We start from the raw sequence: 14617 nt of genomic DNA, 5'->3' as shown, positions 1-14617 counted from the left end.
TTCACTCCAGAAAGAAAAGGTACAAACGTGAGCTCAAACTACTTTTACATAAGAGCTGTTCTAGGAACAGTGTTGGCCATGCTTTGCTGTCAGAAGGAGCCGTCCAGTAAAGATCTCATAGATGGAGGGTTGTGTGTGTGGATGTTAACCCTTGACCTTTCCACAAGCCACTTAGAAACACACCCCTCACAGATCCCTCCACTCTGCATCCAATGGCTGGAACAAATCAGATGCTGAAGATTGAGCGGGAGAGAGAGAGGGGGGGGAGAGAATAACAGTCTATTTATAGCCCGAGCGCCCGGGAGGAAGAAGACCGTTGTTAGGAACCAACTGCTGCACTCGAGGCTCACATGGATTTTTGTGTTCTTTCTGCCATCTAATATTCTAGCAGACTGGTTGCTGTGGTAAATCCACCTCACACCCCTTCTCATCTCTAATTGCACCCCAGGTGGTAGAAAGAGAACCACAGCCCCATTTTTCAGACAGACAGACGGTGAAAAACAGATTGTTCTCCGTTAATGCAGATGAGATGGGGAACCTGGTGGTTGGGCCTTGGGAATTGTCTAGTGGGGGGTTCTTCCTGGTTTGTCCCTCTCCCCTCCCCACGCCCATCACCCTAAACGGAAAGTAATTACCGCCGTCGGGAGAGGCCCCTCATATTACTCTGTGATCATTTACCTGTGTGTGTGTGTGTGTGTGTGTGTGTGTGAGTGTGTGTGTGTGTGAGTGAGTGTGTGTGTGTGTGTGTGTGTGTGTGTGTGTGTGTGTGTGTGTGTGTGTGTGTGTGTGTGTGTGTGTGTGTGTGTGTGTGTGTGTGTGTGTGTGTGTGTGTGTGTGTGTGTGTGTAAGTGGTGACCCATCATTTAGGGCAGGTGGAGCAGAGCCACACCTGTTTAACAAAAAAAGAAAAAGAAATAAATAATATACATTCTTTATTTTTTTATATTTTCTACATTGTAGAATAATAGTGAAGACATCAAAACTATGAAATAACACATATGGAATCATGTGGTAACCAAAAAAGGGTTAAACAAATCAAAATATATTTTATATTTGAGATTCTTCAAAGTAGCCACCCTTTGCCTTGATGACAGCTTTGCACACTCTTGGCGTTCTCTCAACCAGCTTCACCTGGAATGCTTTTCCAACAGTCTTGAAGGACTTCCCACATATGCTGAGCACTTGTTGGCTGCTTTTCCTTCACTCTGCCGTCCGACTCATCCCAAACAATCTCAATTGAGTTGAGGTCGGGGGATTGTGGAGGCCAGCTCATCTGATGCACCACTCCATCAAATAAAGAAAAACCCTTGAATGTGTCAGTGTGTCCAAATTTTGACTGGTACTGTGAGTGTGTGTATGTATATGTATGTGTGTGTATATATATATATATATATATATATATATATATATATATATATATATATATATATAGATAGATAGATAGATAGATAGATAGATAGATAGATAGATAGATAGATATATACACTACCGTTCAAAAGTTTGTGGTCACTTAGAAATTCCCTTGTTTTCGAAAGAAAATCAATTTTTTTGTCCATTAAAATAACATCAAATTGATCAGAAATACAGTGTAGACATTGTTAATGTTGTAAATGGCTATTGTAGCTGGAAACGGCTGATTTTTTTATGGAATATCTACATGGGCGTACAGAGGCCCATTATCAGCAACCATCAGTCCTGTGTTCCAATGGCACGTTGTGTTTGCTAATCCAAGTTTATCATTTTAAAAGGCTAATTGATCATTAGAAAAAAACCTTTTGCAATTATGTTAGCACAGCTGAAAACTGTTGTGCTGATTAAAGAAGCAATAAAACTGGGCTTCTTGAGACTAGTTGAGTATCTGGAGCATCAGCAATTGTGGGTTCGATTACAGGCTCAAAATGGCCAGAAACAAATAACTTTCTTCTGAAACTCATCAGTCTATTCTTGTTCAGAGAAATAAAGGCTGTTCCATGCCAGAAATTGCCAAGAAACTGAAGATCTCGTACAACGCTGTGTACTACTCCCTTCACAGAACAGCGCAAACTGGCTCTAACCAGAATAGAAAGAGGAGTGGGAGGCCCCGGTGCACAACTGAGCAAGAGGACAAATACAGTAGTGTTGCAAAGAAAAAGCCATATCTCAGACTGGCCAATCAAAAGAAAATATTAAGATAGGCTGTCTGAGATATGGCTTTTTCTTTGCAACTCTGCCTAGAAGGTCAGCATCCCGGAGTCGCCTCTTCACTGTTGACGTTGAGACTGATGTTTTGCGGGTACTATTTAATGAAGCTGCCAGTTGAGGACCTGTGAGGCGTCTGTTTCTCAAACTAGACACTAATGTATGCACAGCGCAACAAGGTGGTGAGTCCAAAAATATATTTCATGCTGCTGCATAAATTATGTAATATGCCAGGGAGATATGTATACTGTAGCTAAGAAAGTAATACTAAGTGTATGTTGTGTAGTAAGCTGTTAGTAGCCCATGTGCCTCACCCTAATCATTTGGTTCCTTTTCCCCTCATAATTTTGCCTACTGTTTTGACTTTGTGGTGCACATGTAGCCTATAGCCTGTTTTAGAGAAATGTCATCATCGAATATTGTAAGCGCTTTCATTCAATTCTGTCGCTGTACATTTCAAAAGTGCTGAACAAATAGTTATATTGACTACGTCCGTCCTAGCTCGCTCATTAATGTCTTAAACTAAATTACGGATTGCCTCTTATCCGCTCGTCGTCCCCTTATGCCATAGTTTGTACATCTCAATTGTCAGTAGAAACCAAATTTGTTCAAGCAAGTCAGCCATATCAGCTTTTTTTTTTTTTTTTAAAGGCAGTAAATGAGGCTGAATTAACTGTTTCGCTGCCAGACAAGGCTCCGCTAATAGCCAGGTGTAGCAGTGGTGAAGTGTTGGGACTCTGCTGTTGTGACAGAATTCAGAACATGGGCCGTTCTTACAGTATTCTCCCTTTATGTAGGCCAGGGGTGGGTAAACCTTTTGGCTGAAGGGCTACATGGAGTTTTTGAAACCAAGTGAAGGGCCACATACTATATGCGTGACAAAACGTGAAGCCTTTATTCATTTTCACATTGACACGCAACTACCAGTGTACTGTAGGTGGACATATGCTCGCAGAACAATTCTACCCTTGTACCATCTCTACCCTTGTTTTTTTGTGAACACATCTTTCACAAGTCCTTCACAAAATTGATATAATTTATAACATCACAGACACAGTCGAACACACACACACAGATCCTGCATCTCTACCCTTGTAAAGTACAATCAAACTTACAGTCACAATATGCAAACTTAAAAATAGATGTATATTATATGACTGGAGACATGCAAAATGTAACAGCAGATGTGTAAAAAAAGAAAACTAGTCTAAAATGTTAGTGAAACATATGGTTAAGAGCATCCGTTTCATTTGGAATGGTCTGTTTTTGAAAGCATATTAAGGAACAATTCTCATCTCCATTGTGAGCCATATTTACAGTTATCCAATCACCTCAGCCCAAATCTGACTGATTTAGTTATTACCTGTATCCAAGTGCATTGCTGGATAATTCTCACTGCATAACCATCACCATGATAAAGAATAATCCTTGCCGACCCCAGTCACGGTTATTTGAGTCTTAATGTGAACAATGGATCTGGTCACCTCTCTTGGCAAGGGCATCAAAGTCTGCTGTCATCTTTGATGTAGAGATTCTCAGAACAGCTGACAAGTGGTCATTTGTTAAATTTGACCTGTGACGGGATTTGTTGTAATTCATGACTGAGAACGTTTGTTCACACACATATGTGGACCCGAATAAAAAAAGCATCCTTTGGGCGAGCTTTTGAATGTTTGGAAACGTTGTTTCATTCAGTGAGCCATAGAACTGGTCTATTGTTGCTGTTTTGTACTTCTCCTTCAAAGCACTGTCACATTGGATGTCGAGCTCCAATTGTGTGTCTGGTGGTGCTTTCTCACTGTCGAAAGACTGGGGGCATGATACAAGCTCCAGCTCAGTCTCAATCTTGGTGAAGTCTGAGAAGCGTCGGGAAAACTCAGCATGCAGGTCGATCAAAGTGCTACTGCGATGTGGGTGCATTCAGTGCTGCCAGTGTCAGAAAATGAGCGAGAGACCGGCTGCTCATTTGTCTGGAGAACAACATAAGTTTGGCCTTGAATGCTTTCACGTTGGGATACAGTTCATGCACAAAAACACAATTTCCCTGCAGTTTCACATTTATATTGTTCAGATGCCCCAATATGTCCACACCGAAAGCAATGTCGCCCAGCCAGTTGGTGTCTTTTAACTCGGAGAAGTCGTCAGCTTTACCAACCGTATCAAGGAACATACCGATCTCCCCTCTCAGTTCCCACACACAGCGAAATACTTTCCCCAGGCTTAGCCAGCGCACATTTGAATGGTACAACAAGTCCTGGTGCTCTGCCTCTGTGTCATTGAGCAGCTGAATGAACCGACGATGGTTAAGCCCCCTTGCCGGTATAAAGTTGACAGGTTTTACAACCACTTTGACAACATTTTCCAGCTTTAACACATTTTTACACAGGGCTTCCTGATGAATAATACAGTAAAGAAATATCAATTCCTCCGAGTTAGGGCTTTCTTCTTTTACTTTGTCTTGTAATCTTTTTAGTAGGCCAATGTTTTTACCGGTTAGATTTGGTGATCCATCTGTTGATGACGTTTGTCAGTTTGCTCCACGGTAGATTCATTGTTTCCAAGCAGGCAGACACCCCTGTCATATAAGTCAGAGCCCCTGGTTGTTCCCATCGTTGATTCCATTCGCAAGAAGTTCCTCTGTTATTTCAAAGTTCTCATTTTATTCCTCTGACAAAAATTAAAAGTTGAGCGGTGTCTCTGATGTCAGTACGCTCATCCAGTGCTATAGAAAAAAAGATCTTCAACTTGGAGATTAGCTCCTCACCTATCACTTCCACGTGCCTGGTGATGGTTCTGCGTGATAAGCTAATTTTCTCTAATTGGCTTTTACTCTCAGGACAAAATATACCAGCAGTCTCCACCATACACTCGTTCACAAACTCCTCTTCAGCAAATGGCTTGCTATGCTTTGCGATTTTATGTGCCACTACGTAGCTTGCCTTAGTTACGGAGTCTTGAGTAGTTTAGTGAACTTATTTTGTTGGGCTTTTAAGTTTGTGGCAAGTTTTGAGGCCTTCCTTGCCTTTTCATGAGAGGACAGATTGCTAGCATAGTTTTAGCATGCTTGCTTGAAAAATGATGATTTAGATTATATTCCTTAAAAACGGCAACACTTTCTTCCTTATGTCCAATATTAGTTTAAAAAAAAGTATTTTGCTGTCTTTTCTTCTTCAAACACACAACGTTCAGAGTCAACTTTTCTCATTTTCGCAGCACTCATTTTTCACGTCAAAATTCGTCAAGCAATGAAGTGGCTATGATGACTGGGCGCATTCTGAATCTGACTGTAGGCCCAAATACAGAGCGCGCTGCCAGGCTACAGCGCCATCTATTGGAGGTTGTTTGTATATCATGGAATGAGTAATTTTAGGCCAAAAATCGTAACTCAAATATAATAATATTTAATACATTTAAAAAATGTCTCGTGAGCCGGATTTAAGTGCCAGGCGGGCCGTATTTTGCCTCCCCTTGATGTAGGCCCTAACAGTTTGTGGGAACCATTTGTCACCTTTTATAGTGCAATTAATGTATTGTTTAGTGTTGTGTAGTGGCTTTGCGGGCATGCATGTACAATATATAGATTTTTTGCCCCACCAAGATTTACATGCTAAAATTCCAACTGGTGTGTGTGGAATCAAAAGGAAGCCAATTAAGCTGCCTTTCAGTGTGATTGGCACTGAATGATCTGCTTTAGCCTGTCCTGAAAAAAAAACAAATAATGTAAGTCGCTCTGGATAAGAGCGTCTGCTAAATGACAAAAATGTAAAATGTCCTGTCAATCAGGTAACGACACTGAACAAAAATATAAACGCAACTGGTAAAGTGTTTCATTAGCTGAAATAAAAGATCCCAGAAATGTTCCATACGCACAAAAGGCTTATTATTTCACATATTTGTTTACATCCCTGTTAGTGAGCATTTCTCCTTTGCCAAGATAATCCATCCACCTGACAGGTGTGGCATATCAAGAAGTTGATTAAACAGCATGATCATTACACAGGTGCACCTTGTGCTGGGGACAATAAAAGTCACACAATGCCTCATGTTTTGAGGGAGCATGCAATTGGCATGCTGACTGCAGGAATGTTCACCAGAGCTGTTGCCAGATAATTTAATGTTCATTTATCCAACTATAAGCCGCCTCCAACGTCGTTTTAGAGAATTTGACAGTATGTCACAACCGCAGACCACGTGTATGGCATTGTGTGGGCGAGCGGTTTGCTGATGTCAACATTGTGATCAGAGTGCCCAATGGTGGGGTTATGGTATGGGCAGGCATAAGCTAAGGAAAACTAACACAGTTTCATTTTATCTATAGCAGTTTTAATGCACAGAGATACCGTGACGAGATCCTGAGGCCCATTGTCATGCCATTCATCCGCCAATATCACCTAATGTTTCAGCATGATAATGCACAGCCCCATGTCGCAAGGATCTGTACACAATTACTGGAAGCTGAAAATGTCCCAGTTCTTTCATGGCATGCATACTCACCAGAAGTCACCCATTAAGCATGTTTGGGATGCTCTGGATCGACCTGTACGACAGCGTGTTCCAGTTCCCGCCAATATCCAGCTACTTCGCACAGCCATTGAAGAGGAGTGGGACAACATTCCACAAGCCACAATCAACAGCCTGATCAACTCTATGCCAAGGCGATGTCACGCTGCATGAGTCCAATGGTGGTCACAACAGATACTGACTGGTTTTCTGATCTGATCTTTGAAATTGTTGCATCCTGTCAAGTCAATCAGGTACCTAAGTGATCTGAGCTAAGCTAAGAAGATCTGAGCTAAGAAAGAACGACTGCTGCTACTAGATTCTGCAGTCTGTAGGATGGTCTGACAAGATCTTGCTGCAGCCTGTAGGATGGCCTGACAAGATCTTGCTGCAGCCTGTAGGATGGCCTGACAAGATCTTTCTGCAGTCTGTAGGATGGCCTGACAAGATCTTTCTGCAGTCTGTAGGATGGCCTGACAAGATCTTTCTGCAGCTCGGGAAAATATTGGATTGCCTAAGCCTATGCTATTTACCTGTAGGGAGAGGAATGGCCAAAGACACAGAGAGAGTGTGTGTGTGAGGTGGGGGGGGTTACCTACCTCCCTCCCTCCCTCCCCTGCCTGCAATTCATTGAAAGTGGTGCATCATTTGGAACTGTGTCAGACCTAAGCTGTGACATGGTGTGGGTCTGAGGCAACGGTACAAAATGAATATTTAATTTCTACATATCTGAAACTGCCTCTCGGTGTACACACATTTTCTATCACACTGGAACTCCTCAAGGGACATTGATGACAGGTAGCCTCACTTTGACAGTAAATCAATTTCAACCCCCTTCAACATAAAACGTCTATCCTCAGGTAAATGCTGTTCCGACCTGGCATCAACCACATGTTCATGATTGGGTGAGCAGCTTTGAACTCCTATGATGCAATGACACAGCAAGGAGATGCAACAGAAGAAGAAGCTTAAGCCTGGCTCTCTGGCCAAGATGTTCTGTTGGTACATCATGCAAGGGAGGAGATGAGATCCATCAATTAGGAAGGGCGAACTGAACACACACACACCAGTTACTGTCATATGCAAACCCTACTTCTACTCTCTCACACACACACACACACACAAACACACACACACACACGACCGAGTCCTTTGAGCGGTCATCTACAGTGACATCATCTGTCTCACAACTCTGTCCCTCTGCACATAGACAAAGACCCTGACTGGACGGCTTACAGGCTGAACTACAGCCTGGGAACTTACTAACCCCACAGTCTGTCTTTATAAAGGGATGTTTCTCCCACTCCGTAAGCCCCCAGGCAGCACCTCAAAGCCCCACTGTTGCATTACACTATTTCACCAAGCCCACAGCTGTACAAGGACCCAGTTTGTTGAGAAAATAAATGATGACAAGACAAAACGGTCTTTGATCTATCGTTTTCTTAGGATCTCTGCCCGTGCACGGTTCAAACTGTAGTATCACCCCTACCATTTGACTATATTACACGTTCCGTCTTGCTGAAGCCCCCATTTCTACTGGCATCAATGAAAACACACCCGTCTTTTGCTGTATGTATTCCTGGTACCCAGTTTTGTTTTGAGAAGTCTTGTCTGGAGGATGACTGGTGTGAAATCAATCATCCCTGCTGTTTGGTTGTGGGTAGGGGACCCTGTATTGTCTGAATGGTTGAGTGAACTGAGCTGTCACTCTGTCTCTCTCTCTCTGACTCTGTCTCTCTCTCTCTGTCTCTCTGTCTCTGACTCTGTCTCTCTCTCTCTGTCTCTCTCTCTCTGACTCTGTCTCTCTCTCTCTGTCTCTCTCTCTCTGTCTCTCTCTCTCTGACTCTGTCTCTCTGTCTCTCTGTCTCTTTCTGCAGCGTCGGACAACAGCCAGCGGTTTCAGGAAACGTGTTTTGCGTTCGCACTAACGCCACAGCAAGTCCAACAGATTAGCAGCTCAATGTAAGAGACACTCAAACCCTCTACCCTACCTTGTACTCCACCTACCATGTACCCTACCAGGTACCTTACCTACCATGTACCCTACCAGGTACCCTACCTACCATGTACCCTACCAGGTACTCTACCCTCTACCCTACCCTGTACCCTACCATGTACCCTACCATGTACCCTACCATGTACCCTACCATGTACCCTACCAGGTACCCTACCTACCATGTACCCTACCAGGTACTCTACCCTCTACCCTACCCTGTACCCTACCATGTATCCTACCATGTACCCTACCATGTATCCTACCAGGTACTCTACCCTCTACCCTACCCTGTACCCTACCATGTATCCTACCAGGTACTCTACCCTCTACCCTACCATGTATCCTACCAGGTACTCTACCCTCTACCCTACCCTGTACCCTACCATGTATCCTACCAGGTACTCTACCCTCTACCCTACCAGGTACCGTACCCTACCCTGTACCCTACCCTGTACCCTACCCTGTACCCTACCAGGTACCGTACCCTACCCTGTACCCTACCCTGTACCCTACCCTGTACCCTACCATGTACCCTACCAGGTACCCTACCTACCATGTACCCTACCAGGTACTCTACCCTCTACCCTACCCTGTACCCTACCATGTATCCTACCAGGTACTCTACCCTCTACCCTACCAGGTACCGTACCCTACCCTGTACCCTACCCTGTACCCTACCATGTACCCTACCAGGTACCCTACCTACCATGTACCCTACCAGGTACTCTACCCTCTACCCTACCCTGTACCCTACCATGTATCCTACCAGGTACTCTACCCTCTACCCTACCAGGTACCGTACCCTACCCTGTACCCTACCCTGTACCCTACCCTGTACCCTACCAGGTACTCTACCCTCTACCCTACCCTGTACCGTACCCTACCCTACCCTGTACCCTACCCTGTACCCTACCAGGTACTCTACCCTCTACCCTACCAGGTACCCTTACATGTACCCTGCCCTACCATGTACCCAACCATGTACCCTGCCATGTACCCTATACCACCATGTAGTATTAATATTCAAGATTCCATTTGTTAGCCTAAATGTCCATCTGTGTTTTTGTAGGGACATCTCGGGGACCAAATGTGACTTCACAGTACAAGTCCAGTTACGGTGAGTTGATAGACCATATTATTGTACTTCTATTAGGTTTCTATTTCTTAAATACTACAACCACTATGTAGGTCCTGATCAATATATCCTGATCAATATATCCTGATCAATATATCCTCCCACTATACTACAACCACTATGTAGATCCTGATCAATATATCCTGATCAATATATTCTCCCGCTATACTACAACCACTATGTAGAACAGCGATGGGCAACCAGCGGGCCCCCCTTTTGAAGGCCATCGGACCCATTTCCCCCCAAAATAATATTTGTAGGAACTCATTCTGGGTCTCAACTTACTGTTGAGAGTTAGAATAGTAGAATACACAAGGTGACATTTCGAAATGTGGTTGCACATCATGTCAGTCACTGATAGTCAGTCAATTAGCCCATGTCAGCAAAACATTTTTAGATTGCTAAGTTAGTTTAGCGGCCAGCTATCTAAACTTGTTATCATGGTTGAATTACCGGCCGGGAGGCCCCCACTAATTTTGTTAGTCAGTCACTGAGATATGAAATAAAAAACTGCAAAAAAATTATCTCCACCATATGACCAAATGTGTAGAATTGCAGGAAATTAGCTGTAAAACGTTAATTTCGGGGGTGTATTGATGTGGGTACGTAGACCGCAAGCAACTTCGGCCCCTCATGATGAGTTCAGATTTTTTGTGGCCCCTACCCCCATCAGTTGCCCATCCCTGATGTAGAACCTGATCAATATATCCTGATCAATATATCCTCTCACCGATCAATATATCCTGATCAATATATCCTCTCACCATACTACAACCACTATGTAGAACCTGATCAATATATCCTGATCAATATATCCTCTCACCATACTACAACCACTATGTAGAACCTGATTAATTTATCCTGATCAATATATCCGCCCGCCAATATTGGCCCTTTCGATATCTGCAATTATGCCACCAATAAGACATAACGGCGGGATTGCAACCGAGACGCGGGACTTGCGAGTTACCGCTGGATTTCTTAACATGCTACTAACATGATATTACATGGAGCTCCGAGCTAAGATAACCCTGGTTAACTACTACACCATCTGATCTAACACTGTTACCATGTCAAGCTAGCTGGGTACTAGACAGAGGAAATGGCTGTTACCATGTCAAGCCAGCTGGATACTAGACAGAGGAAATGGCTGTTACCATGTCAAGCTAGCTGGGTACTAGACAGAGGAAATGGCTGTTACCATGTCAAGCCAGCTGGGTACTAGACAGAGGAAATGGCTGTTACTATGTCAAGCCAGCTGGGTACTAGACAGAGGAAATGGCTGTTACCATGTCAAGCCAGCTGGGTACTAGACAGAGGAAATGGCTGTTATCATGTCAAGCTAGCTGGATACTAGACAGAGGAAATGGCTGTTACCATGTCAAGCCAGCTGGGTACTAGACAGAGGAAATGGCTGTTACCATGTCAAGCTAGCTGGGTACTAGACAGAGGAAATAGCTGTTACCATGTCAAGCCAGCTGGGTACTAGACAGAGGAAATGGCTGTTACCATGTCAAGCCAGCTGGGTACTAGACAGAGGAAATGGCTGTTACCATGTCAAGCTAGCTGGATACTAGACAGAGGAAATGGCTGTTACCATGTCAAGCTAGCTGGATACTAGTCAGAGGAAATGGCTGTTACCATGTCAAGCCAGCTGGGTACTAGACAGAGGAAATGGCTGTTACCATGTCAAGCCAGCTGGATACTAGACAGAGGAAATGGCTGTTACCATGTCAAGCCAGCTGGATACTAGACAGAGGATATGGCTGTTACCATGTCAAGCCAGCTGGATACTAGACAGAGGAAATAGTTGTTACCATGTCAAGCCAGCTGGGTACTAGACAGAGGAAATGGCTGTTACCATGTCAAGCTAGCTGGATACTAGACAGAGGAAATGGCTGTTACCATGTCAAGCTAGCTGGATACTAGACAGAGGAAATGGCTGTTACCATGTCAAGCCAGCTGGGTACTAGACAGAGGAAATGGCTGTTACCATGTCAAGCTAGCTGGGTACTAGACAGAGGAAATGGCTGTTACCATGTCAAGCCAGCTGGATACTAGACAGAGGAAATGGCTGTTACCATGTCAAGCTAGCTGGATACTAGACAGAGGAAATGGCTGTTACCATGTCAAGCTAGCTGGGTACTAGACAGAGGAAATGGCTGTTACCATGTCAAGCTAGCTGGATACTAGACAGAGGAAATGGCTGTTACCATGTCAAGCCAGCTGGGTCCTAGACAGAGGAAATGGCTGTTACCATGTCAAGCTAGCTGGGTACTAGACAGAGGAAATGGCTGTTACCATGTCAAGCTAGCTGGATACTAGACAGAGGAAATGGCTGTTACCATGTCAAGCTAGCTGGATACTAGACAGAGGAAATGGCTGTTACCATGTCAAGCTAGCTGGATACTAGACAGAGGAAATGGCTGTTACCATGTCAAGCTAGCTGGATACTAGACAGAGGAAATGGCTGTTACCATGTCAAGCTAGCTGGGTACTAGACAGAGGAAATGGATGTTACCATGTCAAGCCAGCTGGATACTAGACAGAGGAAATGGCTGTTACCATGTCAAGCTAGCTGGATACTAGACAGAGGAAATGGCTGTTACCATGTCAAGCTAGCTGGGTACTAGACAGAGGAAATGGCTGTTACCATGTCAAGCTAGCTGGGTACTAGACAGAGGAAATGGCTGTTACCATGTCAAGCCAGCTGGGTACTAGACAGAGGGGATGGCTGTTACCATGTCAAGCCAGCTGGGTACTAGACAGAGGAAATGGCTGTTACCATGTCAAGCTAGCTGGATACTAGACAGAGGAAATGGCTGTTACCATGTCAAGCTAGCTGGATACTAGACAGAGGAAATGGCTGTTACCATGTCAAGCTAGCTGGATACTAGACAGAGGAAATGGCTGTTACCATGTCAAGCTAGCTGGATACTAGACAGAGGAAATGGCTGTTACCATGTCAAGCTAGCTGGATACTAGACAGAGGAAATGGCTGTTACCATGTCAAGCTAGCTGGATACTAGACAGAGGAAATGGCTGTTACCATGTCAAGCTAGCTGGATACTAGACAGAGGAAATGGCTGTTACCATGTCAAGCTAGCTGGGTACTAGACAGAGGAAATGGCTGTTACCATGTCAAGCTAGCTGGGTACTAGACAGAGGAAATGGCTGTTACCATGTCAAGCTAGCTGGATACTAGACAGAGGAAATGGCTGTTACCATGTCAAGCTAGCTGGGTACTAGACAGAGGAAATGGCTGTTACCATGTCAAGCCAGCTGGGTACTAGACAGAGGGGATGGCTGTTACCATGTCAAGCCAGCTGGATACTAGACAGAGGAAATGGCTGTTACCATGTCAAGCCAGCTGGGTACTAGACAGAGGAAATCATCATTGTTTGTGTTCACTACTCCCACCCTAATGAAATAACATCCTATCAGGAACCACAAAATGGAAATATGAAAAAGGTAAATGGAAGACTATGACACAGCCTACAACTGAAATAAAATTATTTGACTGGAAATGTAGTTAACATGTTTAATTGCAGACCATTACTAAGCCAAATTATTAATGTATTGCAGCAACTGTGTGAAGGACAATTTTAAATATCATTATAAAACGAAGCACTTTGCATCTGTTTCTATGGTTAATATAACGACTTCCAAATAATAGGAAATTACTCTCCATACCACATTTATTTCCAATTCAGACGTTGTTTTTTCAGTAAAGTACAATAGGCCTTGTAGTCCTGTAAGAACATGTCAAGTTTCACTATTGAGGATTATCACGTTGTTCTACAAATTAAATAAATAATCTCTGCTATATCCACACAACATATGAAATGTTAGTATTTACTACCAGCCTAACCACGAACACGAAAAAAACAAAACATTTATAATATAATTTTTGCAACTTTAAATAACTTTATTCGAATACGATATCATTTGATTCAACATACAACACAATCGCAATTTACTTTCAAATGTCATGTAGCCTACAGTTCAGGAATTTTTCTCTCGCCCCTCTTGATAGGAAATGACCATATTTTATTAGGACAAGTAAAATAGTTTATGGATTACATGAATTGGAAACAAAAAATGCATCCTACACCATGATTCTTCCATTCAAACAACATATAGGGTAAGCAACATTGCCATAATAGATTTGCCGTGGTAAACGAGGAAATTCAATACTTTATTTCAGTTGTACGGAATGATTGTCAAATAGATAAATTGCCCATTGTCAGGTAGAATTGCCGTATTAATATGTTCCGAAGATAATACCCACCAGAAGGTGAAATTATCTTTAAAAATGTTGGTTTTAATGAGGATGGAAACATAACCCTGACATCCGCCTTAGGGAGCGGTTAGGAGGTGGCCAATGCTGGTTGCAATTGAGATCAGCTGTGCAGGTGAATTTAGCACGTATTGATGGTTTACTGAGAGATCAGCTGGCCATAATCTGGTGGCCAATCTTCACTAGGCCCAAAATGGTTGATATGGTCATCTTTGGTGTGTCTCGTGTGTGTCTCGTGTGTGTGGCTTGTGTGTGTGTGTGTGTGTGTGTGTAGGTTTTGTCTCTCTGAGACGAGTTGTCCTCAGGAAGACCACTTTCCGCCCAATCTGTGTGTGAAGGTGAATGGGAAGCCATGCAACCTCCCGGTAAGAAACACAACTCCACACACTGTACAGTACTCCCAGTTACACACTGTACAGTACTCCCAGTTACACACTGTACAATACTCCCAGATACACACTGTACAATACTCCCAGATACACACTGTACAGTACTCCCAGTTACACAC

At 43.5% G+C, this 14617-nt stretch overlaps 1 protein-coding gene across 2 annotated transcripts in view; it reads left to right on the top strand.

The window, feature by feature from the left end:
• Nucleotides 1–14617, top strand: part of LOC121571434 (E3 SUMO-protein ligase PIAS1) — a 65948-nt gene that overhangs the window by 42221 nt on the left and 9110 nt on the right. For both annotated transcript variants that reach the window (XM_045225266.1, XM_045225265.1), the window contains exons 3-5: nucleotides 8556–8640; nucleotides 9744–9791; nucleotides 14384–14474. In XM_045225266.1, coding sequence (XP_045081201.1) covers nucleotides 8556–8640; nucleotides 9744–9791; nucleotides 14384–14474 — 224 coding nt within the window. The remainder of the gene's footprint in view (nucleotides 1–8555; nucleotides 8641–9743; nucleotides 9792–14383; nucleotides 14475–14617) is intronic.

The sequence above is a fragment of the Coregonus clupeaformis genome, chromosome 15 (assembly GCF_020615455.1).
Source record: "Coregonus clupeaformis isolate EN_2021a chromosome 15, ASM2061545v1, whole genome shotgun sequence".
Lineage (NCBI taxonomy): Eukaryota > Metazoa > Chordata > Actinopteri > Salmoniformes > Salmonidae > Coregonus > Coregonus clupeaformis.
This window is presented reverse-complemented; position numbering and strand designations above follow the sequence as displayed.